The sequence below is a fragment of the Sarcophilus harrisii genome, chromosome 2 (genome assembly GCF_902635505.1).
Source record: "Sarcophilus harrisii chromosome 2, mSarHar1.11, whole genome shotgun sequence".
In the NCBI taxonomy this organism is placed as follows: domain Eukaryota; kingdom Metazoa; phylum Chordata; class Mammalia; order Dasyuromorphia; family Dasyuridae; genus Sarcophilus; species Sarcophilus harrisii.
The window spans coordinates 612,596,063-612,623,735 of record NC_045427.1 but is presented as its reverse complement, the minus strand read 5'-3'; the positions used below and the strand labels follow the sequence as shown (position 1 = coordinate 612,623,735).

General features: G+C 53.8%; 1 protein-coding gene and 1 long non-coding RNA gene across 47 annotated transcripts in view; one reads left to right on the top strand and one right to left on the bottom strand.

The window, feature by feature from the left end:
* Positions 1 to 21,482, bottom strand: part of CAMK2G (calcium/calmodulin dependent protein kinase II gamma) — a 58,888-nt gene extending 37,406 nt beyond the window's left edge. For 43 of the 44 annotated variants that reach the window (XM_031956440.1, XM_031956441.1, XM_031956445.1 and 40 more), the window contains exons 1-3: positions 21,250 to 21,482; positions 19,444 to 19,538; positions 7,639 to 7,698 (exon numbers count right to left, since the gene is read on the bottom strand). In XM_031956440.1, the coding sequence (XP_031812300.1) occupies positions 7,639 to 7,698; positions 19,444 to 19,538; positions 21,250 to 21,467 (373 nt within the window). In that variant the 5' untranslated portion in view covers positions 21,468 to 21,482. Of the gene's footprint in view, positions 1 to 7,638; positions 7,699 to 19,443; positions 19,539 to 19,877; positions 20,077 to 21,249 lie in introns of those variants that run through there. The other variant, XM_031956459.1, reaches the window with a different exon arrangement.
* An 82-nt stretch (positions 21,483 to 21,564) lies between these two features.
* The window catches only part of LOC116421944, a 29,247-nt gene continuing 23,138 nt past the window's right edge, over positions 21,565 to 27,673 (top strand). For all 3 annotated transcript variants that reach the window (XR_004232540.1, XR_004232541.1, XR_004232542.1), the window contains exon 1: positions 21,565 to 21,963. This is a non-coding gene — a long non-coding RNA (uncharacterized LOC116421944). The remainder of the gene's footprint in view (positions 21,964 to 27,673) is intronic.

The following is a 27,673-nucleotide window of genomic DNA, read 5'->3' as shown; positions in this document are numbered from 1 at the left end:
TCAAGGTCAAACATTATTGAGGCTACACTGGGGATCTTGCTCACCCCTCTGACTTAACCCAAAATTACAAATCGTGCCCAAAGCTCAAAAATCAGCCGGCATTTATTAAATGCCTAGGGTGTGCCCGAGGAACTACTGCTCATCCACCTCATTTTCTCTCTTCCTCCTGGAGGGGGACGGATGGCAGGCACCATTCATCCTAAGGGACAGGCAATAATATCCTGCTCGTCTCAAAGATAGCCCGGGGCTAAGTCTGCCTTGCCTCCATTCTTAATTGAAAGCTACCCCTTTCAAGGTCAGCAGAGAAAGAAGAAGGTGTTCTAGCCAGTTGGATGTATAACCCTCATATTTTGCTTCCCTCGTGACCTCGAACAAGAGCAACAGCAGTAGTGCTGATGTAACACTTTAAGGTTCGAAAAGTGCTCGACAAATATCACTTTATTTCATACAGCTCTGGGAGGTGGGTATCATCAATAATCCCATTTTACAGATGAGGCAACCAAGGCAGACAAGAGGTTAAATGATCCGCCCACAATCACACAGCTGATGAGTGTCAGAGGACAGATACCCTTGCTGTACCACCTATAGTAAATTAACAGCTAATTATTACTATTAGCTAACACTGATAGGGGGCCTTGAGGTTTAGGAAGCACTTTACACATATTATCTCTTCCGATGCTCACAACAATCCCGGTAAAGTCGGTGCTATTATTATCCCCGTTTTAGAGATGAGGAAACTGAGGCGGAGGACCGCTGCGTGATTTCCTCAGGGTCACCCAGCCAGCGGCAGATAAATGAGGAGCAGTTCCGATTCAGGTGTCCCCAACTCCAGATCTCACAACCCCCTGTCACGCCTCCTCCCCCCCAGCCCTTCTCCCAGCCCTTCCAAGCAGGAGGCACACTATTCAGTGGTTCCTCCAAATTCGTGCCTTCTGCTAAGTGTGGCTGTGGCAGCTGCTCTCCCTGCTTCCAAAAGGCCTTTCCCATTTAATTAAAAATTTGCTATTAAAAAGCATTAAAGTGTGTAATACAAATAATCCCCTGGAAATCATCTGTCCCAGAAGCTAATGACCAGCTTCGTTAGAACGGTGACTAACAGTGGCAGGACAGGGAGCTGACAGGCCGGCAGGGACCGCTGTAGTTGGGCAGGCTCAGGGGATTACTGCAGAAAGGCGCCTCCTACTCCTCCCCCTCACTTTGGGATCCCACTCACCCACAGCCGAGAGCCTGGGACCCCCTCCCTTCAGCTCTGCACACAGCCCGCCAGGGCCAGCCTGGGAACCTGCAGAGATGCCCAGACACCCGTGGGCAGTCCCCACCCCTGCCTGGGCCAGAGGGCCAGGGCCCGGGAGGAGCCCAAGGGCCAACCCAAGGGCCCTCCCCGGGACCTCTGATTCAGAGCTGGGGGGAACCTCAAGCTAAGATCCTCATTTTATGGATGAGGAAACGACACCCAGAGAGTTGATAAAACTTGCCCAAGATTATGTGGGCAGTAAATAGCAGTTAGCATTTGAACCTCAGTACAAATGCCTTTTTTGGTCCAGTAGACAGAGCGTCGGGCCTGGAGACGGGAGGACCCGAGTTCACCCCTTTCCCATTAAAAGACAAACAAGACTGATCAATCCACTGCCTTTCAAGGGCAGGGACTGGGGAAAGGAAGAGACCCAAGCTCAAATTCAGTCTCAGACACTCCCTGGCTGTGTGATCCTGAGGAAGTCACTTAATTTCTGCCTCAGTTTCCTCAATTCCTAAAATAGGGATAATAAGAAATCCACTTCCAATCAAATGAAACCACTGTAAAGTGCTTAACACAGTGTCTGGCACACAGTAAGCACTATTTAAATGCTAGTTTTTGCTACTTTAGCTGTGTGACCCTGGACAAGTCCCTTAAGCTGTTTGCCTCAGTTTCCTCATCTATAAAACGGACATAATAATAGCACCTATCTTCCAGGGTTGTTGCTAAGATCAAAGAAATGATAGTCATTGTAAAGCACTTAGCACCTAATAGGTGCTACATAAATGTTAGCTCAATATTAGGTATTATTACTTTTTTTTACTGCATCTCAGTTGCCAATAATCTTTCTAGGGTAGAGACTTTTTAACCTAAGATTCATGAACTTTAAAAAAAAATAGACTGATAACTATATTTCAATATAATTAGTTCCTTTGTAATCTTGTATTTTATACCTCGAAAAACATTATTCTGAGACGGGGCCCAAGGTGTCCATGACACACAAATACCAAATGAAGAAGATTAAGCACCTACTACGTGCTTGGAGAAGGAAAATGGCTCCGGCATCTTTGCCAAGAAAACCCCAAATGGGGCCACGAAGCGCTGGACACGACTGAACAACAGCGGCTGTCAGGCATTGTGCAGCAAACAGAAAGGAGGTGAAGCAAAAACAGGTTGCCTCCCCCACTCTCGTCCCATTTAAAGCAAGGACTTTAGACTCCCTGGTTTTGCAAGCCAACCGCTGGCCACTGCTGGGGCTGCTGCTCCTCTCCCCACGCCCCTGGGCTCTCTCTCTGACTGAGGTGGGGAGTCATCCCCCGTGTTCCCCGTTCTGTCATGGGCAGTCTCAGACACCAGGATTCCAGCATCCTAGGGGGGTGTTCGTAGTATTTCAGCAATAAACATAACTATTTTTCTTTAAACTGTTAAAGAAAAAAGAAAGCAAAAAAAAGATCCTTCGAGGCTGGCCAAATCCCAAATGGCCCTGCCTGATGTTGCCAAACTCGTCCCCCACTGCGTGGGCTCATGGACTGACAGAGCCCCAGCCCAGAGTGGGACGCTCCTGCTCACGGCTCTCCTGGAAGGCGTCCCCATCCCTGCTAACAAACCTCTGTCAGAACAAAAGGTGGGGATGCCGCCCGCTGGGCTCCCCGTCCTCCCAGCCACCGGGGCTCGCCCACCTTGGCTGGGGGGGGGGGCAGGGGAGCCCCCGCCTCAGAGTTCTGAGCAGGGAGAGCTTCGTCCCGGGCACCGCTGCAGCCAGTGCAGGATCGGGCACTTCCTTTTCCTCCGGCTGCACTTTAATTTCTTGCCACACTCCTCTGGAGCCTAACGGGCCCAGGGGTAAGGGCAGAGAGGGTAGGAAGGAACACTGAACTCCTGAGGATGAAATTGAGCTTCTCTCTTAGTTGTGGGAGGCGGCTCAGGAGAGCCAAGTCCTGGGGACCTGGATTCAAATCTTGCTTCTGAGGGTTACGACTTGGGGGTGACCTTGGGCACATCCAGTTCCCATTCCCTCGGCCTTGGTTTGCCAGCTTAGAAAGGGGAGGGGTGGGACTGGCTGGCTCTGGAGTTCCCTGCTGGGTCTAGATCCAAACCCGGAAGATCTCGAGTCTGACCCAAGTGCTGGACACAAAGAAAAGTAAGGTCCCTGCCCACCAGGCGCTTAGGTTCCAGCACCAACAACAAAAATCCCCTCAACCGCAGAACGAAATCAATACGGAATAAACAGAAAACAACCTAAAGGGAGGGACGGGTGGGGGAGAGAATCTGGACAGACCTCCTGCAGAAGGTGGGAGCTGAGCTAATGGTAACGGGAGGAGGAGGGATGGAAGACATACAGAGGATCTAAGGGGAGGCAGTGTTACTCAGTGCAAAGAGTACTGGCTCAAGAGGCAAAGGATCTGGGTTCAAATTCTGCCTCTGACCCTCCCTGTATGACCCTAGGAAAGGTACCTTTCCCCCCTCAATGGTCAGAGGTTGGTCTAGCTGCCTTCTGAGGTCATTTCTAAGGCTATGTTCCACCCAGAAAGGATGCCAGCTTCCCTAGGGGTGACCCCATTTCTGGGGATAGCTGAGGAGCCTTCATAATAGCCCAGGGTGCAAATGGAGACAGCATGCTAGGCCCTCAGAACTCCCTTGCTTGCTCCTTTCCAGGGATCCCTTGGAGTTTAGCTGGTAACCAGCAGGTTTCAACTCCTCGGATGGAAAACAATTCTACCTGGGGAAGAGAGAGTGAGCGGAGCGTGACTCTCGGACCCCCTCCCACCAAATATACCTGCTGAAACCAGCGCCTCTAAGGCTGTTGACAACTAGCTGCTGACAATCTGCTCTCCCTCGCCAGCACCAAAGGGCAGTCCAGTCCTCTGGGATGGCTGAATTGGGGGAGGACGGAGCCAAGAGGGTCACAGCCCCTGGAGGATGGGGGCCGAGGAGGGGAGGGAATGAATACAAGGCACCCAGCCACCTCTTCCCCCTTCCACAGGCCAGGTCAGAATCCATGGCAACGTCCCCACGGCTCCCTGGGCCACTGCCGCCACATCTCCAAGAGGGGCCCCTTTATAAGCAGGAAACCAAGGGCAGACCTCATCTTCCAGGCCCTCATTCTCAGGCTCATGCCCTCCCCTTCCCCAGCTATTCACATAGGAACAGAGCCCCAGGCCAACATCCCTCCCGGCAACACAAGGCACCAGGAGCAGCCTTGTAATGGGGTCACCGCCAGGCCCACAGATTCTAGCCTTGAACAGTTCCCATCCTGGGCCTTTCCTGGTGCCCTCAGTTACAGGGGCAACTCACTCTCTGCCCTCCTTTCATGAGGAGGGGGCTGCCAAATTAAGGTAAAACCAAGTCACACATTTCGGATTTCTATAACTAGAGGGGGAAGGTGGGGGAGAAATGGTTAGAAATATAGTGAAAATTAGAAGTTCCGATTGTTCTCACCTCATGCCCTTCCTATCTATTTTTTCCCACATCCTTCTTTATTTTTCCTTGATTTTTTGGTGAAAATCCCATCACAGGCAAGGTGCAAGACGCCACCTTTTACACTCTCACCTTTCTCAGTGAAATCATTCATTCATTCATTTTATTTGGGGAAGGGGGGAAGAAAAGGTTCATGGGCCTAAGGTCAAGAGCTTGAAGGGAATTTAAAACCCACTTTCACCTTTCTCAGTGAAATCATTCATTCATTCATTTTATTTGGGGAAGGGGAGGAAATAAGGTTCATGGGCCTAAGGTCAAGAGCTTGAAGGGAATTTAAATACCAACCTTCACCTTTCTCAATGAAATCATTCATTCATTTTATTTGGAGAAGGGGGGAAGATTAGGGGGGGCCCAAGATCAAGAGCTTGAAGGGAATTAAAAACCCACCTAAATGAGGCAAGAAAGACCCTGAGAATATGAAGTGATTTTTTTCCAAATCACAACAATAAAGAACAAAACCAGAATTTGAACTCAGGATGACTACCTCCAAATTCAACATGTCACAGTCTTGTTAGCCATAAAAAACATCTCTCTTCCCTCAAGGAGCAACACTGGTGCATGAGGAGATTGGGAGTGGTTGCCTTTCACCCTGCTCGGGGACTCCTGGGTGGCCATTGAGATCCACAACCTCTCTCTTCTTCCTTCTAAGGGCCTGTGGGTATTATTCTCTGATCCGGATTCCCAGAATTCACCCCTTTTCCATTAAAGGGAAACAAGACTGATCAATGCCGCACCTTCCAGAGGTAGGGGTTGGCTCTTCAAAGACCACCTAGGCGCTGGAGCACATTCAGCACGCCGGGGCCCATCGGCTCAATGGTTTGGTTTCATGGCACAGAGCACACCTTTGCACAACCTGCAGTCGCAGCTGCCAATCTGCTGCAGGGTGTAATTCCAGATGAAGACTCTGAGTTGTAAAGCCCTGCGTGGTTTGATTTCTGGTTTCCTCAGAACCGTTCCTCTCCCTGTGGCTTGGAGTGGGCCTGGGATCATCCCCATGGGTGCTGGCCCCCCCTCACAGGATCAAGGGGTTCCCACCGTGAGCTTCTGGGGGCATTTCTCCTCAGCAAGGTGCAGGGCAAAAGGGGCTCAGACTCCAGAGACCCGAGTTTAAATTCCTCCTTGGACACCTTTCTAGCTGTGTGTGACTAAGGGCAATATTTACCAACCCCCCAGAAGCAAGGCAATGGGCCAAAAAAATTTGGGGGAGAATAAAAGAGGATTTCTCCTTATAGTTCAGTAAAGAGAGATAAGATTATTATCAATAATAAAACTGAACAATAGCCTACGGCACAGTGCCTGGCATACAGAAAATGCTTAGTAAATGATTGTGGACTGACTGACTGAGGGCTAGACTTGGAGCCAGCGAGCCCTGAACGTGTGTGATCCTGGGCAGGTCGCTCCATAACTCTGAGACTCAGTTTCTTCATCTGGAAAAGAGGCTCACGATCACTGCAGCGCTGACCTTACAGAGTTCTCACGACAGAAATCACTTATTTTGCAAGGGCTCAAGCACGATAAAATGCCACCTAGTTATTATCTCTGCCCCAGACTACTGGGCTTTGCAGCACTGATAAATGAGAGGTGACTGGAAGACCCGGAACTCTCCTGAAGGTGGGAATCTCAGAGCCCTCAGCTCTGGGGGGCCTGGAGGGGCCCCAGAGTCTTCCGGCCATGGCTGCGGAAAATTCCTTTCCCTTCCGGAGGACTTTGAAGCCCAAGCACATGAGATGCTCTCCCTCAAGACAAGGGCCTGGTTTCTGCTCAGACTTGGCAGCTGGCTTAATTTCTGGCCCCTTGTCAAGGAGCAGCAAATCAAGGCCAGTGATTTTGCCAAAGACTGCTTCAGCCGAACAATGTAAAATTTAACTGGAGTGGGTTGTGTCAGGCAAAACTCGGCAGGATTTGGAACGCCAGACAATCCACTCCTGTTCCCCCCATGGAGGAGGGAGTGGGAGGAGGGGGAGAGAGAATACTCCCAATCTTTCCTTCCCTTGTATTTGGAGTCCGGGCAGCTCGCTCTCCTGGCTCTGGGGGAACACAAACCCAGGCACCATGGAAACCCCTTGAGTGGGCACGGAACGGCGGCAGGGACAAAACGCTTTCAGGTACAGAAACAAAATCCTGACCCGTCCGAGGGGCTTGGGGCGGCCCCCGCTGAGGGACGCTGGCAGATTGGTCCTGCTGCCTGGGATGCTGAGAACCCTGGGAATCCAGACCGAGGAAGGGGGAATGGCAGGCCCTGGGCCGGGGCCAGGGAGCTCAGGCCCCCGACTCGGGAGGGGCAGCCCGAAGACCCGAGTCTATGGGGCAGTGGGAAGAGCAGCAGGGGCAGAGAGGCCTCCTTTCAGGGCAGGCCCCTGTGCTCTCCTCTGTTAACTGAGGGGTCACCGAGATTACTCCCAGTTCTAAAGTCTGCAACCCTATAACCTTGGATTTTCCTCTCTGACCGAGCTAATATGCGCAAAGGTGGAAAACGGCCATCTCAACCCCCTCACCCCGACCTTACAGGAATGCTGTGGATCACAGGCTCACAGATTCATGGACAGAAGAGTGGTCAACTGTTTAAGGGTCAGGCACCCCTACCTCCCCATTTTACAGATCAGGAAGTTGAGGCTGAGAGAGAGAAAATAATTTTCTCAAGGTCACACAGCGAATTGACGGCAGCACAAGCACCGAAAGCAGATTTTGACTCCAAACCCGACGCTACCTTCCTCACAACAGACCTAAGAAGCACTTTGTAATTATGAGCATCCCCATGACTCGGAATGAGACGGCTGTTGTCCTTTTTTTAAACACATTAGAGCCAAACCAGACGCCGGGGCAAGGACGTCCCCAAAACAGAGAGCAGACAGCCCCAAAGACAGAACTGCTTCCACCATTTTCCATAAACAGGCAAGAAACCAGCCAGCGTACCCAAAAGCACTTACCAATGTTTGGGTGTTTCAAGAGCCGGCATATTCGGGCCTCCCGTTCTAACTTCTGGTGATCTGCAATCATAAGAGAAAACCAGGAGATGTCAGTCAGCCGTCCGTCCCCCACGGGTGCTCCGAGCAGCTTGCCCTTCCAGAGGCCTCCTGCTCTCTGAAGAAGGGAGCTGCTGACAAACACCCTCTCCCGATAGAAGTCCCCAGACCTCTGCTGGACCTCGCCTCCCCATAAGTCAGTTCTAGACCCTCTGCTTCCTCTCCAGTTCTACATAAGGAAGCATGGGATGGGGGAAAGGTCCAGGTTGGGAGCCAGAGGACCACGCTTCAAACCCCCTCTCTGAGCTTTCGCTTCACATAAAATTACAGTTACAGGATTGTACTGGAAGGAGCCTCCGAGGCCTTCCTTCCAAGGTCTTGCTCTGCGGTCACAGCCCCAAATAAAGGCAGCAAGGCCAGAAGGGAAGGCTGGGGTCCTGAGAATCCAAAGGTCATTGCTGCGGGACAAAGGAGGGGACAGTGGAATCCCACCCCATCTCCGGATGCCTCCCAGGGTCTGTTTTCTTATCCATAAAGCCAAAGGGTTGGACTAGGCCTCTGAGGCCCTTCCAAACTCTGGATTTATGGCCCTGCTTCTCCCTCAGCCCATGGCACTCGGACACCGGAACTAAACTGTACCCAGAGTCTTGTACCTCCTCCCCACCTCCTCCCAATCCCACCTCCCACACACCGTCCAAACTGTTTTCTCCAAAGATGGAAACATTTTTGCTTACAGTTCTGACCTCAAACATCCACAATGCTCAATTCAGCATTTATTAAGCACCTATTATGTACAAGAAGCCAGGATGGGGAGGGAGAGGTATAAAGAGAAAACCCCAAATAGCCCCTCCCTTCCAAAGAACTTATACAAATCTCTAGGAAAAAGCCTTTAATTTAATGTTTTTCCTCAAAGGTGGAAACATCTCTACTTACATCTCTGATCTAACATCCATGATGCTCAATTTAGCATTTATTAAGCACCCATTATGTGTAAGAACCTAGGATGGGGAGGGAGGAGTACAAAGAGAAAACCCCAAACAGTCCTTCCCTTCTAAAGAACTTATGTAAGTCTCTAGGGAAAAGTCTTTAATTTAGTCCAAATGTTTTTCTCCAAAGGTGAAGATATTTCTGCTTACAGCTCTGATCTAACATCCATGATGCTCAATTCAGCATTGATTAAGCACTTATTATATGTAAGAACCTGGGATGGGGAGGAAGGAGTACAAAGAGAAAACCCAAAGCAGTCCTTCCCTTCCAAGGAGCTTATACGAGTCTCTAGGGAAAAGCCTTTAATTTAGTCCAAATGTTTTTCTCCAAAGGTGAAGATTTTTCTACTTACATCTCTGATCTAACATCCATGATGCTCAATTCAGCATTTATTAAGCATTTATTATATGTAAGAACCTGGGATGGGGAGGGAGGAGTACAAAGAGAAAACCCAAAGCAGTCCTTCCCTTCCAAGGAGCTTATATGAGTCTCTAGGGAAAAGCCTTTAATTTAGTCCAAATGTTTTTCCTCAAAGGTGGAAACATTTCTACTTACAGCTCTGATCTCCAGCATCCATGATGCTCAATTCAGCATTGATTAAGCACCCATTATGTGTAAGAACCTGGGATGGGGAGGGAGGAGTACAAAGAGAAAACCCCAAACAGTCCTTCCCTTCCAAAAAACTTATGTGAGTCTCTAGGGAAAAGCCTTTAGGTCCCAACTTCAAACAAACAAACAAAAACTCTCAAGAATTCATGCTGTGTTAAACCCTCTGCCACCTTACCCCTGCCCGCTGCAGAGACCTCTGCGTGCCCTATAGTTGTGAGGGGCCGGGTGGGATAAACCCTCAGGAGGCAGCTCGGGCTCCCCAAAGGAGGGGAAGCGGGCAGGGATGAGGAGTGTCCTTGTTGCCTGGCTAATCCAGGCCAGCTGCTCATCTGGATCGGCCCTTCCCGCCCCCGGCTCAGCATGGTTCCTACGCACACTTGGGCTTTCTAGGATACAGCTAAGGGAGGGCTGGGCACAAGCATCCTTCCCACAGCCCTGGGCAGGGGCAGAGTGGGATTAGCGGTGTGGCCGGCTGCGAGTGGGGGGCCCTTGGGGATGGCCCTGCCTGTGGGCATGGGCACCTGAAGCTGCAGGTCTCGCTGCCCGCCCCCGCCGACTCCTGGGGCCTGCCTCCAAGCCCGAGTGGGCAAGAGGATGGCATGGGAGGCCCAGGGAGATTAATGCTTATCTCCACTCTTAAATCTCTTACTGGCTAATGGTTACAGACCCAAGGCAGCCACTGCACTAAAAATAAGGGAGCTCAAGCATTCCCAGGAAGCCCAGTGTGAAAGCGATGGTCCCCACTTTCTCCTGGCGGGGAAGGAGGGTGGCCAGGGTCCAGCCTCGGCCCCCGGGCCCACTTCCCCGCTCTCTCGCCCTCTGGCCTGGCGGGCACCAGCTTCTCGGGCTGGGCCCACCCAGAAAGGCCTGGGCCCTGCCCACAGTCCCGCTCCAAGGCCCAGAACCTTGACCAAAGGCCCGATTTGGGAGGAGGGGAAGGCTATACAATCGGTCCAGCCAGCGTTCTGTCGGCACTCGGGACGAGCATCAGGCGGGGGGTGAAACGGAAAGGAAACGGCCCCTGCCCTCAGCGCGCTCCCACTCTGGTGGGGAGGCCCTGTGCCCAGAGAGACCCAGACAGGCGGAGGGCGCTCCCAGTGGGGCGACCCCCAGGCAAGAACGCAGAAAGGGAGCTGGAAGGGGCCTAAAACAGGGGCTGGAGCACAAGCCCAGCCTCAGGGACCCACAGGGCCTCCATATGAGAGAGCAAGGACTCCGGCCCAGGCCGAGGCAGCTCCCCCACCCTGGCTGCATCCCGCTGGGCTGAGGCTTCTCACTCCCCATTTTGGTTGGGGGAAAACCCCAGGGCCCTGTGTCAGGGGCTTGTGGGCAGAAGCCCCAGTATCAGGGGGCTGCTGGGCCGGGATGTGAAATCCCCTCCAGCCCGGCCCGTGCGCCAGGATGCTTCCTCAGCCCCTGGACGGCACACGGCCGCCCCAAGGATGCTCAGCAAGCCGTGCGGTTTCTGACTACCGCTTGCTTGCACCTCTCCCCTGCAAAAGCCGGGCCATCCCTCCTGAGCTCCAACTGTTATCTCCCGCCTCCCCCACCCCCAGCCCCCCACACTTCCTGTCCTACAGCAACCCCCCAGGGCCGCTTCTGCGGCTCCTCCCCAGCAGGAACCAGGGCTGGGGGCCCTTCCTCCGGAGCCACCCCAGCTAACCCCCCAGCAGGGGCAGGGGCAGCACTGGGGACCCGGCTCACAGCCCAGGGTTAGTAAGTGCTCTGGTTCTTCCCACCCCAGCCGGCTTCCCAGCCCGTCTCAGAGGAGCAAGTTTGCCCTGCTGGGGCTCAAAGTCCCAACCTCTTCCCCCCCCCAATCCGGGCTCTAGGACCCCGCCCCCCCAGCCCAGTCCCCACCCTCCACCCCCTTCCTGTTCAAAACCCAGCCACTTCCCGCTTCTGCAGAAGCCGCTTCCTGCCGCCTGCTGCTGCTGCCATGGGCAGGGACCGACGCTGGCCCTGGAGCCCAGCTCCAACCGCAGCCCCCTGTCCTCTCTGCCCCCACCCGAGAACCACAGCAGCAGCTTCTGCTTTCTCTCACATCAAGCACCTACATCCCCCTCCCGAAGGCCCAGAGGCAAATCCTGCCTTCTCTCCATGGAGCCAGGGCCAGATTCCGGGCAAATGGAGGAGGGGTGCCTGCCCTTCCCCCATCACCCCGGCCCAGGACCGCGGGGCTCCCACAGGGAGGGCCCAGGAAGAGAAGGAGGCTCTCCACCCAGACACGACCCTCGCCCTGGGATCCACGCCTGCAGTCAGCGAGGCGGAATCATGGACTCGGGACCTTGGCCTTCCGAGGGGGTGGTTCTGGTTCTGATCCTAAGGAGGAGGGCGCAAGCATTTATTAAGCACCAGCTGTACACCAGGCACTTCACAGATACTGCGTCCTTTGGTCCCCACAATGTAGGGAAGGTAGAGGCTGTTATCTTCCCCATTTTACAACTGAGGCAGTTGAGGTTAAGGGGCTTGTCCAGGTCACATCACTCCTAAGTGCCGGGGCCACATTTGGCTCTGCCCACTGAGACATCCACCTGCTCCTATGACTTCTATGATCCACCCACTCTGGATCTGAGTGAGAGGGTCTTGGGCAAGGCAAATAACTTCTTGTGATTGAGCCTCCTGATCTGCAGAATGGGAAGGACTGGGCTTGGTAACCCCCCCCCCCCAGGTCCCCTCCGATTCTGAGGCTGCGACCCTGGGTTTTTCACTGCCTGATTCCAGGGGGAACCCCTGAGCCTCAATTTTCCCTTCTATGAAATGGGGACACGGACACTAGTTCTAGTTCCAGCACCTTATGTTATAGTTATAGTAGCTGAAAGAGCTATATAAATAGGAGTTCTCATTATTCTGCAACAACAAGGTGGGCCCCCAAACGGCCCCTCAGCAGCCAGCTCCAGAGCCCCAAGTCCCCCGATGCGGGACAACAAGCCCCTCAGGCCCACCTCTGAGTTGTAATCCTGGCTTTGCCCTTCTCTTGCTACGTGACCCCCAGAGACCCTCCCCCACTCTGGCTGGGAGGGGGGCGCAAGGGTCTCTCTTCCAGCCCCCAGAGGCTGCGTAAGCAGCGTGCCATGGTTCAGTGCTGGCCTCCTGAGCATTCATGAGATCCAGCCACTGCTGAGGTCACTTCCAGAACCATCAATCTCCCTCGGCTCTCTCCCAGAGTACCACCCACCCTCCCCCCGAGCCCAGCCCCCTCCGGCACGCTGCTCTCTAGGGCAGGAACGAGGGGGCTCAGTGTCTTAATCCAGCTTTCCCAGCAGATTGTAGGCAGCCCCCGGCCCTGGGCACCGGGCAAGAGGAAATCACAAGGCTTAATCCGACAGCTCTCCCACGCGCTGCATCCCCCACCCGGGCCGTGACATCCTCTCCATCATCGTCCCCACCCCGAGTCAGTTCCTGCGAGGCACAAAGAGCCTGGCAGCGGTCTAATGAAGGATGGCCTAATGTGTCCTGTTCCCTTCCTATTCCCCACGGCACTTAGGATCCAGGCGTGCGCTGCACAGGCAGCTGGGAAGGGGCTGTGATTTCATCAGTGCTGGGAAAACTCCCAGTGTGGAAACCATATCCACAAATGGACGCCTACCCCCCCTCGGAAAGCCGGAGGAGCATTGATTTCCTTCTGGGAAGGAGAGTTGGTCCCAGGCCGAGCCCCACCCCCACCTCCTCCTACAGGTCGGGAAACTGAGGCCCACAGGCTCCAAGCCACCGGTCAGGAAACGGCCAAAAGGGATCTCTGACCCAGGCCCCAATTCCTCACCCGGCGTCCCCCTCTCACCGAGACAACGCGCAGTCCCGGCCGCTCTGGAGGGGCGAAGGGTCTGTGTGCGGTCCCCCACTGAGTGTCCAAAGTGGGATGGGATCCAGGGCTTCCCAACTCCAGGGCCGGCTTCCTTCCCTCACACGGGGGTGGAACGCACAGGAGCAGGGAGACCCCCCCAGTCATCGGAGCTTTTTCTCTCAGTCACACCCGGATCCCAACCCCTGCCTCTGACCCAAAAGGCTTCCCCCAGGAAGGGAGGAAGGGCTCCCTGGGAGCAGTCCTACCGGAGAAGCTCAGACTGGCTGCAGGCCGGAGAAAATCTCCGCTGCCCCCCGGGAGGGGGAGGTTCTGCCCCCCGGGAGGGGGAGGCCCTGCCTGGGCAGCGCTCTGTGCTGGGGGACAGGACATCACGCCGGCTGCCCCTAGAGGGTGCCAGCCCTCGGGGGAAGGGCAGGGTCAGCGCCCAGGGCTCCTAGGCCAGGGGATTCTGGTGTCAGGAGTCTTTGCTGCCTGCTTGGGTAACGTTTCCTTCACGGTAACCAGCCCGCCCCAAGTAAAGCATCCCAGGAAGGCAACCCTAAAAATAACTCCTCCCAGGCCAGCAGCAAGCGGCGGGGGAGGGGAGAGCCTGGAGAAAAGGGGACCGGGAGAGGCCGTGGTTGGGAGGGGCCCAGGGCGATGGGGATTTGGGGGCCGGGGGGGAGCGGGAGAGAGAAGGGACTTTTGGGGAGGACAGAGGGGTTCCTCATCACTGTGGTCCGGCCTTCAGGCAGGGATGGATGAGGGGAGCGGACTTGGGGCCTCTGGTTGGTGGCAGGGAGGTCAGGGGAGTCCTGGCCCCAGGAAAGGGCCGAGGGGCCACGTGCCAGGCTCGAGGCACCAGCGAGATGAAGAGTCCCTGGCCAAAGGCAGCTCTTGGTGCCCCGGGCCTTGAAGCCGGTCTCTCTGGTGGTGGCAGATGGCAAAGGCCCTCTGCCGAGAGGTACTTTAAAAGGTGCAAAGTGCCAAGCTGCTGCTGTCACCAGCTCCTCTGGCACCCAGAGCCTCGGGCACGGCACCTGCCTGTCTGCCAGGGCACCCGGGGAGAGTGGGTGAGGGGTGGGTACACCCTACCCCCACCCTAACACAAGCCAACCCCTCCCGTGCTGCCCCTCGGCCTGAGAGTCCGGCCGCCCACTCCCCTCCCAGGCTTCAGGACTGGGCCTGAGGCCCGGCCGACCCCTCCCAGGGCCCCACCACGAGGGGCTGTCGCAGCACCATCCAGCGTGGCTCTTCGGGAGAGCGGCTCACGCCTGGCCCACTCCTCCTCAGCACCCAGACGGTGACCTGCTCTAGAGCACCCCAGAAAGGGGGGGGAGGCAGAGGGGCTGGGGGACCAGGCCGGGCCCAGATTCTGCCCCAGTCCCCTCACAGCACCATGAGACAGGCCCGGCCCACCCGAATAAGGTACAGCAGAGCAGGAGGAGGGAGAAGGGGGTTACATCTCCGGCACAGAGGGCCCCTCTCTCCTGCCCCTTCTCCCCTGGCACAGAGGGCCCCTCTCTCTCCTGCCCCTTCTCCTCCAACCCCAAAGCCTTAATTCTGAGCACGGTCTCAGGGATCCCTGTCCCCCCGTTTCCCCGCCTGTCGTCCGAGTACATCATAAGCCTCTTGTCCCCCCCAACCCCCCGTCCTCAGCAGAAAAATAGCTCTCAGAGATGCCGCAAGGGACACAAATGTCATGGGGGCTGCTCAGGCCAACTTGAGGGGGGCGGAGACTTTCTGCTGGCACCACCCAGGCGGATCCCCTTTCAGGCCCGAGGGCCAGCTGGGCCATGGCAGAGACAGCCTCATCCCTCCCGGTCGCCAACAGGCCACACAGGCCCACCCCGGCCTCCAGCGACAGGCAGAGCAAAATGGGGGCACGGGCCGGGGGCGATCCCGGCCTGAGCCACACAGCAATAGGCTCGCCCTTCCCTCGCCGCCCTCCGCACCCCAGCCCCAGTTACAGGCATCCAGGCCGGAGAGTTAGGGCAGAGCAGCAGGTGAGGGCCAGGCCCAAGACAAACACAGGACACTAACAGTCCCCCCCGCCCTGCTGGGGCCCCAAGCATCCCCCTCCCCAGCTGCCCCAGCAGGGCCGGGCCGGAGAGATGGGGCAGGACCCCACATGCTTCCCTCTTCCTGCCTCCCCTTCAGCTTGGACGACCTCCCCCAAACTGCCCATCACTTGCTTTTTTCAATTTTGTTCTGAATAAACACCACATAAAATGTGCATTTCCACAGACACCGGAGCAACAGAAATAAATTGCAAATTAAGCTTCATGTGTCTGTAATGTACAGCTTACTCTTCATTGCAAGTATGTCATAAACTCAACCTGTAGTTTTCAAGGCTTTTCTGCAGTCTGGGGCAATTATGCTCCTACTGGTAAAGGTCCAACTGGTTCTATCGGAGGCGGGGGCAGGGGCTCTTATACTGTCCCAAACACACAAGGGTCTGAGAGCATCCTCTGTCACAAAGCCTCCAGCTGAATAAGCCGCCTCCCCTTGTGCTATGGGACCAAATTAGGACGTCCCTGACCCCTAATTTGGTCCAGCCAGAAAGCAATCATAGATCTCTTTAAACCTGATTCCACGCTCAGTGACCAGCCCACCTCGGCTCCACTTCCTACCACCAAACTAAGTCACGCCAAACCTCTGATGTCCCAGGGAGACTAGAGAGAAAAAAGGGGAGGGCAGTCTCCAGCTGGTTACAGGATCAGAGAATACCAGAGTTCAATGAAATCAAGGGTTTCAGCCAAAAAAAAAAAAAAAAAAAAAAAAAGAATATTTTAACCCATTGCTCTAAACTTCTGATCTTATAAAGAAAGGCACAGAGGCCCACCATGAGGGTGAGAGCTTTCCCACGAGTAATAATTAGGAGAGCCAAGATTTGAACGCAGGTTCTTTAGTTCTTCAGCATCACACAAGGGAAACTCATGCACTCACATGGCAGGGATTTGAAGAACCCACACTTCTTCTAATCCCCTTGTCTGAGTAACCAGATCCTACGTCCCCAGAAGAAATCCTCAAACTGAGATTTAGGGCCAGGAAGGACGTCGGAAGCTACCTTGAATCCCCAGCAACTAATAACTTTTGGGGTCCAGATTTTCACTGACATAAGGAAGCTCTGCCAATCAAGCTCAGCACCAGCATCTTAGAGCTGCCCGGGGCACCGAAAGGTTACCCTCCCAGAATCACACGGCTAGTAAGTGTTCAGAGGTGAGACTCCCATGACCGCCCGACTGAGGCTGGCTTTCTAACCACCTCACCACATGTACTACTCTAGTCTCCCAACTGGAATTCTACACTTCTCTGTCTTCCCAGGGTCAGCTGAACTGCCACAAAAAGGAGAGGAAAAGGATGGGGGGGAAGAAGACAAGGGAATCTGGGCGATGGAGCAACAACCCCAGATCTCTTCCCCCTAGAATGGTTACCAAGCCCCCACACTACCTGCATGCCCACCGTGGCCCGGGCTCCGAAATCCAATACCCGTTTAGCCCCGGGCAAACATGAAGAGGTGAAATCCAGCCCCAGCTGCTCTAGTACCTTTATAAAATATACAGCGTAAGCCGAGAGGCTGCAGGATAACCACGGCCTTTACTCCAGGGCCCTATGGGGCAAGAGCAGAATGTGGCACACATCCCAACCCTCACCCCAGGGACTCTACCCCACCCTGCTGCCCTCTCCCTTCTCCTAGCTAATAAACAGCCCTAAAATGTACCTTCCTGTTATGCTCTCACACTTCCTATTATCCCAACGACTCCATACCCATTGATACTGGTACTACCCAATGAACAAACATCTCTCCCTCCCCTAAGCTCCCACTCAGGACGTCCTCATCCTGGCATCTGTGCCAATCAGAATGGACTGGTTCTCTAAATTCTTCTGCTCCACAGATTCCTGGCACATACTCCCCTCTCCCCGCCCCAGGGCACAGTCCCCATCTGGGCATGACAGTCCCAAGAGGGAACAACATGGTACCCTAGCTCACATTCCCACAGAAAATACTTTGCTAGGGTTTTTTTCCTAAGTGGGGAAAAAATAATAATAAAGCCTGGTTTAAAACATACTCTGGGTTAGGGTCCCCGGGATTTGGGGACAAATGTACTGGTTTAGGATGATTTACAAGAGATAAAGAGGAAAAAGGCAAGGGACCATAAAGGGACAATCCTTTACCATCTCAGGGCAGCCTGGGGGTAAGGGGGGGAGGGAGAAAAGGCATGAAGCTCTATTTCAGGTCAGGTTAAAGAGAACAGACAGCTCCCCCAAATCAGGTCTATCGGCACAGGATTCAATTCCCAGCTGTCCTTCCCTTCCCCAGCTCCTGGACAAGACGAGGGCACTGTCGGGAGGAGAGAGGGACATTGCATCATTAACTGGAGACACCAGACACCAGGGTCCCATTTCTGAGGGTGCTGGGACTTTGCTGTGGGCTGCTGGTGAGAGATGTATCCATTCCCAGGGCAGAGAATGTCTGCAGGGGGAGGAAGGTGGGAACGAAGCCTTGTTCCTATCCCAGCCCACACTGCCCCGACGGAGGGTGGGAGGCCACCCTGGCCACCCACATGTTCCTATGGCAACCATTACCCTGGAGCCAAGATGCCCAAACGGAAAAGGCACCAATGGACAAGTTGGACTTGGTGGCAGATGCTCAGGGCCAAGAAAGCGAGGGGGAGCTGGGCCGTGAACAACAGAGGCCGGCAAATCCCACACCTGGGGTCGCCTCCCACGAGATCCAAACACCAGAAGGTAGGCAGGCCCAGAGGAAAGCATCTGTGCCATAGGACCAGGGTCAGTCCCAACTACAGAACATTCGTTACTGGGATACTGATAACACTGGCCCTCTAGCTCCCCTCAATCCTAGAGCCCAGCAATGTGACCCTGAAATTTCAAAAACATCTATAAAGCAAAAATGAAACCCTCCTGCCCTCCGAGAGCTTACATTTTACTCAAGCAATGCCAGAGCTCCCCATTCTCTAGGATAATAACAACAAATCCTGGTGTGGTGCTTTCAGGCTTACAAAGCCCCTTTTGTACACCGGACTCTCACAACAACCCAGTGAGCTAGGCTATCCCCGTAACCATCACTCCCATTTCACACATGAAACTTAAAAGGAAGTGAAGTGACTCTCCCCCCTCCAGTTATATACCCAAGTGTCAATATGAATCTGGGTCTTTCTTGAAGGCAAGTCCCAGTATTTTTTGCACCACAGTGCCTCTATGCAGCCATTTGGGTGCCCTCCCTGTAGTGCTTTGCATCCTTCTCCCCTCACAGCTATGTACTGGAGTCTTCATCCTACCCCATCCACTAAACATCTGTACATAATTACTCCTTCACTAGATCTATTCATTTACCCATCACTCATACTTTGAGGGCTACACAAGCCAAGAGGCTGGTATATTCCAACGGTGAGATTAGAAGAGCTGTTGTGGGGGGGAGTGATGTGGGGGAAGGGAGAGAGAGAGATAATTAGACTTTGTCTTCTCTGGCCTTGAGAAAGCCTCCACAGTCAGCCCTGGAAGTCAGACTTCCCTGCTTTGGAAAGCTGCGGCCCCTCTGACCCACCGCCATCAGGTGCTTTCTCGCTTTCTCTTGTTCATGAGGCAACCAACCTACGCCCAGGAGAGATTGCATCTGCGGCTGCATCACTAACTTGGTAATTTGATCAAAAAAAGGCAATCCAGTTCATCTGGCAGGATTTGTTCCCGAAGAGTCCTCGCCAATACCAGCCTCCCCTGATGTTTACAGATTTTTTTCCCCTTGGGAGTCTATTTGGCTGCCTGGTGGGCAGGGGGAGGCAAGCAACCATCCAGGCTGCTCATTTACTGCAGTTTCGACCCAAGCACAAGTTGGGAGGGGGAGGACTGTGTGAGGATAGGTCAGCTCGATATTCACCGCCTCTGACCCCAACAAATCAGTATCCACTGGGACCTTTCCTCACATTCACCAAATTAGGGCTTCTTGCTTTGTGCTACATGAAACTAAGGTCTACGTTTCTCCAGCCAAACTCGCAGTTAATGCCACCTTTTCTCCCCGTAAGGGATCAAACTCCCCCTGCTGTGCCAGAACCTTCAGCTGCCCCAGTCACCCTTGCGAGAACAACCCCCCACTTCTTCATTTCTTCTTCCATCCCAAAGGCCCCTGGGGCTCTCCTGCCTAGACAGAGGAGCTCTCTGTACCAGTTCCCCAGAAAGTCACTTCTCTTCCAAGTTCCAATAATCACCTCCTACCATCGCCGACTTCTGCTCCATCATCCAAATGCTCTTTCAGGGGAGCGAGATTAAGACCAACCGAGCAACCAGTATTTATTAGGAGTCGACTAGGTGCTGCCGGGATGTAAAGACAGAAGCGCCCCAGTCCCTGCTTCCGCCCTGTCCACACTCACCTCGGGCTGACAGTTTCTTGGTGTTAATAATTTTTGCTGCATACTCCTGAGTGGAGGTTTTCTTAACGCATCTTCGGACCACAGAGAAGGCGCCCCTGGAAAGAGCAGAGAGCAAGAACTGGGACAAAGGCTGCACCCGGGGGACCAATGACTTAGCCCTGATCTCACAGCAGCAAGAACGCCTCCAGGCCCGGCTTCTGGCTCAGAGGGACCCCTGCCTGGCACCAAGCCCCCCACCCAGGCCTGCTGCGGCTCTGGAACAGGGTGCTGGCCTCCCGTCTGAGCATTGGTGACGAAAAGCAGCGCGGGAGCCGCCGCGACAAATGCCGTTTCCCTCCGTCCTCTCCTTCCATCTGACCCCGGGGCAAAGAAAGAGCCCGGCTCCAGGCTCCCTCCCAGGTGTGGGATTGGTGGGGAACGCTCCTCACACACACCTGATGCACTCGGAGCAGCCCTGCATCCTAGGGGAGAAGCGCGGCGTGAGAGAGGCAAAGGTGCCCTCCTCTCCTGCTCATGGGAGCCACGGCGGGGACCCTGGAAGTCGGGGAGGGGGCCGCCCGCAGAAGCGCCCTCTCCTCCTCCGCGAGGCCCCAGGGGCCTCGGGGCCCACCCATCCCCGGCAAGCGGAGGGAGGAGGGCCGTCACAGGCGGCAGGGGCCCCGGCTGTCAAGGCAAGCCCTCTCGCCCCCGCCGAGGAAGCCCTCCGCTAGCGCTCCCAGCTCCCGGGCCTGGAGGGACCGGGCAGGGGACCACAGTGGCCGGGCTGGGGGCGGGAGGGAGCGGGGCTGCGGCGGCGGCGGCTCGGGCCGGGCGGAGGGAGGGATGCTGCGGCTGCAGCGCGCAGCTCCAGGACCCGCAGGGAGGGAGGGGCTCAGCGCGCCACGGCGGGTCCAGGATCGGAAGGGCTGCACTGCCCACAGCCGGGGGCGGGGCGAGCACCGGCGCGCTCGGGCCGCAGGGTCCCACTCGGACAGGGTGTGCCCAAGGTCGGAGCCGCGGGCCGGGAGCAGGCCAGGGGCGTGGCCAGGGAGCCGGGCAGGGGGCCGGATGCGGCGGGAAGCCGGCGCCAGGGGGCCGGGGCCGGGGAGGGGCAGGGAGGGGCGCCGGCCGGGCTGCGGCGGCGGCGGCGCCGGGCGGGGTCCGGCCTCTTGCCCGGAGCTCCTCGTAGAGCCTGGTAGTCGTCAGTGAAGCAGGTGCAGGGGCGGTGGTGGCCATGCTGGCGGGGCGGGCACGGCCGCTGCCCGCTCCGAGCTCCGTGCACAGTCACCGCCGCCCGGCCGAGAGCGAGCAGGAGGAGGAGACGGGGCTGAGCCCGCCCGGCAGCACCGCAGGACTTTACCGGGGAGCGGGGCGGGGAGGACACCCCGCCGCCCGCCCCAGCCCGGCCCGCCCGCCCGGGAGGGCTTCGCGGGCGCCCGCCCCGCCCCGCCCGCCCGGCACCGGGACCCACGCCGCGCCGGGCAGGGGCCTGGCGACCCCGGCCTTCCAGGGTCTGGGCTGCGCGGCGCGGAGGGCAGGGCGCGCCAGAGCCGCGGCCCCTGCCTCTATGACGGAGGCCCGGAGAGCGGCCCGGGCGCTGCTGAAGGGGCCGCGGAGGAAGCAAGCCCTGCCCCGGGAGGGGGCCCCGCTAGATGGCCCCGAAAACCGGGGTCCTGGGCGGCGAGAGTCAGGGGCCGAGGGCGCGGGCTCTGCCGCCCAGGGGCTCGCGGCCGTCCCACGTCCGAGCCCCCGCCTGGGCTCGCTCTTCCGGACCCCCGGGCCGCGCCCTCCGCGTAGCCGCCCCTCCCCCAGTCTCGCTCTCCTGACCTAAGGGTCTTGGCTCCCGCGAGGTCCCCTCGGACTCCGAGGCAGGGCCGTGATCTTGGGACAGTAAGGCCCGAGTTAGGGACCTGCAGGGAACGGTTCTTGGCTCCAGGAGATGATCCCTGGAACTCAGAGCCAAGGGGAGGGTTAGCCGGGAACGCCCCGGAGTGGCGAGAGCCAGGAAGGGACCCAGAGCTCTCATCTGGCCAGACCTGCCTCATTCTAAGAGGAGGGAACTGAAACCCCCGGAGCTGAACGCGTTCCACTGAGGCGCCCGGAGAGGTGCCGTGTAGCTGGCCGTGCGGCCCTGGGCGAGTCACTTGCGCCCCGAGTCAGGTTCCTCGGGGGTAAAAGACAGATAGCAAAAGCACCTACATCTCCGGGTCGTTTGTGAGGACCCAATGAGATTATGTAAAGTGCTGGCAGACCGTAAGGCACAGTGTGGCTGTTTGCTGTTGTTGTTGTTGTTGTTACGAAGGCTGCGTATCGGGGGGTGACAGAGCTGCATCGCAAAGCCAGCCCCTCCTGACTCGAGTTTAATTCAAGTTTGACCAGAGCCAAGTGAAATGCATCACTTCCCCATGATAAGAACCATCCCCAAACCCCAAAGATGGATGACTGACGTCTCTCTCGAGTCAGCTTGGTGACAGACAATCAGGAGAAGGATGGGAGGGCAGGGAGTCGAGCCTCTGGGGTGGATCCGGCCTAGAAGAGCAGGTAAAAGGGAAGGATTAACATTTCCATTCTCTGTTGGCCAAATCCCAAGACACCTCCTCCTCATTCCAGCTCGTGAGAAACATACCAACTGCTTTGCTTTCTCTTCCTTCCCGCAGCCCCCTCCACACACACAGACATATGCACAGCGTGAGGTGGGGGCGGCAAGTAGGGCACAGGGGCATAGCTATCCCGGAGCAGGAACAGGCTGGGCAGGTTCCAGACCTGCCCAGACAGCTGCGTGCTCACCTAGGCTTGGGGCCGGAGACGGCTGAGCAGGGCTGCAGTGTGCTCTCCCTCTCACTGCGGATGAACAGACTTGATTACACCAGGACACCCACTGGGACTCGGCTGAGCTGGGTTGCATCCAGTTATCGGGCGGGCTCCTCCAGGGAGCCAGTAGAGAGAATCCATCACCATAGCCTCATTTCCAGGTCTAGGCGGTGGAGGCTGGGAAGGGAAAAGGTGGACACCTTATATGGCAGAATGGGGCTAAAAGGATGATGGAGAGGGAAAGGACGTTGCTGAACTGGGGAGGGGGGGGCACTCTAGAAATCTGGGTTCTAGCTCTGCCTTTGTCCTTACGAGGACGCAGGATTTAGCAATAGAGATTCTGCTTTCACTAGTACAGGGAGGAGATGCTCCCTACCAGTACAGCTGGCACCTTCTCTGCCACCTATAGTTTGGTTTGTTTTGAGGATGCAATTGCCCAGGGTGACGCAGCCAGTAAGTGTCTGAGGCTCAATGTGAACTCAGGTCCTCTGACTCCAGGGTTAATGCTCCGTGTGTGTGTGTGCACTGTGCCACCTCGCTGTCCTGCAACCTGTAGTTTTAAAGAGTTGTCCAGAATGCCCAGAAGCGTCCAGGGACACCCAGCTAATAAGTGTCCTCCTGACTCCAAGGCAGGCTCTTTATCCATTAGGCTTTCAAAAAGAGACCAAGCCAGGTAGGATTCAAAATCACATATGTTCAGAGCCATAATCTTATTAATCTGTTGCATCCCTGCCCCCACATTTCACTGAACCTTAATTTCCTCCTTTTTAAAGTGAGGGGAACTGGATTCAGTGGTTCAGTGTCACGAGAGTCCTGGGAACAGCTTATCATCCAGAAATAATCAGATACTAATAGGTTTCGATGGTCCCCGGAATGGTCTGAAGAAGGGAACTGAGAGGAAAAAAACTGATTTAAAGGTTGAGTTTGGGACAAAGGTGAGGGACAATAAAACCTTTCTCCACCCATGTCTAAGGTAACCGGAAGTGGGACGTCAAGCCACTCCTTATCTTAAACCCCCGAGTGAGATCGTGAGATCCAGGCCCTTTTATGAGGAACAAATCCTAAAGGAGTTTGTGTGGAGGGAAAAGAGAGACCAAAAGTTAAATTTTGTGTTGGTTTGTGTTTTCAATTACTGTGGGTGAACCCAGCATTCTTTAGCTCAGCTCAGAGTATGTTCATTCATGAAATAATCATAGTTTTATGGTGAATTACAGTTCAAAGTTTTCTATGTATATAGATCAAGATTATAATTATATTATATATATAATGATATTATAATCTTGATCTTTCAACAACGCCGGAAGGAAAGTCACTTCCAGGATTATGGCCAACACGCTATAGATGAGAAAACTGAGGCTTAGGGGGTTGTATGACTTAATTACTGCTTGAACCCAAATTCAAAACAAGCTCTTTTGGCTCCATGCCCAAGGCTCTTTCCACCACGAGTGCCTCCACTAAGCAATCCACCATCAATTGTCATCAATTTTTAATTCTAGATTAAAATGCCTTAGTCCCTGTCCCCTAGGAGCTGATCCTTAAAGTTTTACATTTATTAACATGAAGTGAAAGGAGAAGAAGGAGATACAGGTGTAAGGACATTCAGATGGAAACTGATAAAAGCTGGTTCTTGGGTATCAAAGCAGTGACACAGGGAAAAGGCTTAGAGTGCCAGCACATCCTAAGGAGACAGGAGAAAGGTGCATGGCTTCCGTTGCTAACCTGAGTCCTGTCCAGCTCCCAAGGGGCTCAGCTCAGACTCAAATCTAGAGATGCTGATGCTAGGTTCAGTGCTTTCTCCAATCCCTGGCTATGAAGGGGATGGAAAGGTGAGTGGGAACCGGGGAGGAAAAGGAGAGAGGATACTGAAGATCTCAACTCAGCTTTTATGTGTAGCAAGTACTAAGTGCCAAGAGCTATGTGCTAGGTCCTAGAGAGATGAAAACAAATGTGAGTTGCCCTCATGGAGCTTGCATAATACTAGGAAAATACAATATACAAGCAAGGAGGCATAAGGTATATACAAATTCATTTCAAGAAGAACTCACTAAGTGCTGGTTGGGAAAGGTGTGATCTAGAAGGCAGTCTCAGGGCTGAGCCTTCCAAGGATGCTAGGGAGTCTAAGAGGTTAAGAAAGGGATATGCTAGTAAATGTTTAACAACTGGCTCTGGGGATAGGAATGGGCTGTAGAGGCTTGACCGCATTTCTAAATTTAATCTTCATTATTAATATTTTCCTTATCAATTTCTTAAGACTAGATAATCAACATAAGAATAAATCACTCTTTGATGTGAATCATTTGCTGATTTCCAAGATGAAAATTTAACAGTGGCTCTGTTAGAGCTGGGGTTGAAGTTAGGGGAGACTATATTCCATGTTATAAGGGTACTACATATACAAAAGGGTCAGCTAGGGGCACAAGGACTAGATTACCAGGTATGATCATAATTGCTTTGTGATCCTGGGAAAAAATCACTTAATTCCATTTGCCTCAGTTTCCTCATCTGTAAAATGAGTTAGAGAAGGAAATGGCAAACCACTCCTCTATCTTTGCCAAGAAAACCCCAATGGGATTACAAAGGGTCAGATTATGACTCAACACCAGCACCGCTACCTGTGCAAAAGCAGGAAGAGGGAAATGTAATATTGAATATACAAGCAGCTAGTAGGCCATTTTAGCTAAAATGATAAGTGTGTGAAAGAGTAATTAGTAAATGTGGTGAGAGCCAGATGGTGGAGACCTTTCAATGTGAGGATCAGAAATGTCTATTTTATCCTTAAGGCAATAGGGAGCCATCAGAGGTATCTGAGCAGGGGTTGACAGCTCCAGAACTATGTTTTAGGAATACCAATTTGACAACTGAGTGGAGGATAGATTGAAGAGAGGAAAAATGGGAAGCTGGAGAGTTGTGGGCAAAGCAATTTTTGGAGATTATTCTGAGTTGACAATAAAGCATTTGATAATTAGTGCAGCTGTTATTACGTAAACAACAACAATTTTCCAAATGGGTTGTGAGGAGTAGAGGGAGAGATGAGCAGGAATACATAAACTGAATCCATTCTTTTCTTTTTTTCTTTCCTCGTTCATTCATTCAACACCTAATGCAGAGATACAATGGTCCATAAAGACTTTTTTCTCCTCCCAAACATCCTCCAATGGCTCAGACATTGAGGTGATCTCAGCGGCAAATAGAATCCATCAACCCTTACCATCCTTCTAATCCTTCAGCACTCACCCAACTTCCTGCTGTACCATAGCAATTAGAAGGAAGCTCTGTGTAAATAATAACAGGTCATTTCACAGGTCACTGTTAATAGCAGCTTCATGGGATCCTCTCTATACAGGTAGAAATATAGTCACAGCAGATCCTCTGGGTCATATTCTCTTCAATTCAATTCAACATACATTTATTAAACATCCGCCATACTCCAGGCGATGTGTTGGGGACACAGTTAAATGATACAGTCTTTGTCCTGTGTTCTTTGTCTCTTGAGGAGACGCAACTTGGGTACGGATGAGAACAAAGGAGGAGAGGAAAACTAACCTCTGTCAATAAGAAAAGCGTCCTCTGGGATGTGGAAGCAGGATAATAACCGGTCTCAGCCAGGAATCAGGCTGGGAACTCATACTAGGTTTAGGGGAAAGTCAGACTGAGAGCAGATGATTACGGACATCACAACTGGATGACCGAACCGTGAGGAAACTGAAACCTAGAGATGTGTCCCAGTCAGGTAGCTGGGAGAGGCACGTTTTGTGTGGTGGTGGTGGTGGGGGGGGGGTCCCCTCGACAAAAGATTCAAGAAATGACCCTGAAAACCCCGTTATATTAGAGGATTTCGCTTCCTGAATTCCTTAAAAATGCCGGCTCTCCCAACTTTCTTCATTCTGGAGATAAAAATATTTGTAACCGGGGCACGAGAGGAACGAGATATTTGGAAGGGGGTGTTTGAAATGTGAGGGATGTGGTATTTGGAGTCAGGATTTATTCAGGTGATGGGCCCCTGAGAGAACAGAGAAATGAACAGACGTTCTGAAGCCTCCCAAAAAGGGAGAGCAACGCCGTCATTGGGAGGATGCTTGAGAAAGGTTGAGGTAGTCCTCCAGGTGAGGACCTGCGGTCCGATGAGATCATGTTTGCGGAGGACTTTGTCAACCTTGAGACGCAAAATGAATGTCAGCTATGTGGGTTAAGGACTCTGGAAGGGAAGAGAGCCGTCTGTGAGGGGAGGAGACAGGCTCGGCGCTTGGGCTGGGGGGAGGAGGGCGGGGGGAGTATTTAGGCTGGGTCTGAGGCTGGACCGGGGAGCTCCCTCGTCGGGCTCCCACACTGGAAGCAATTAGCAAGAGCAGGTGTGTGGAGCCATCTAGTGGGGGGAGCCCTGAAGTTAGCAGAGCCAGGACCTGGTGGTAGGAGAGACATGAGTGGGCGATCAGGGCATGTCTGGATGACTGGGGATGTCGGGGGCATATCAGGGAAATCCGAGGGAGGATGCGCGTGTGGCAGAGTCTGAGCGCGTGTGACTGACTGGGACAAGGGAGAGGGAAGAGAAGACGCGTCTTGAGACCTGAGTTCTAATGTTGCCTCAAAGATTACGGCGTGATCTTGAGTGGATCATCAGATATTTCAGTCTCAGTTTCCTGCTCTGTAAAAATGATGGGGTGGATTTGATGACTCCTGAGACTCCTTCCGGCTCTAAATCTATGATGGGGAAGGATGGAAGGTGAGAAAGATGGGAACTGGGGAAGGGGAGAGAATGCTTTGAATGCTGGGTTGGGAAACAGAGGACCTGGGTTCAAATACTACCTTTGCTACCTATATGATCTTGAGCATTTATTTTTTTATTTTTTATTTATTATTTTTTTATTATAATAACTTTTTATTGACAGGATCTTGAGCATTTAAATAGCCCTTTCTAGGTCTCAGTTTCCTCAATTGTAAATAAATAAATATATTTCAATGCAACTGGCTTCCTTTGTAACCCTCTGTATTTGATTTTATGAATCTAAATAGAATAGGTTCATGAGTTCACAAAGCTTCCAAAAGCCTCGACCTCCCATTTCAAAAAGAAGTCCATCACCCATCTAAAGTCAATATCCCCTGGACTGGATGACTTCCCCTTCCAACTCCAGCCCTAGGAATCTAGGAGAGCAAATGACAACAGGTTTGAATGGGACAGGGAGTAAGGAGAAAGTGAGGTGGGGGAGAGGGAACAAACATATTGCCCCCTTTATGGGAGAGGGACTGGGCTGAGTGCTTTACAAGTATCTCATTTTGTCCTAGTGCTATTATTATCCCCCCATTTTACAGATGAGGAAATTGAGGCAGACAGAGGTAAAGTGACCTACCCAGAGATCATATTGCTAGTAAATGTCTGAGGCTGGATTTGAACTCAGGTCTTCTTGACGGATAGAGAGTTTGGCATTCTATCCATCGTACCACT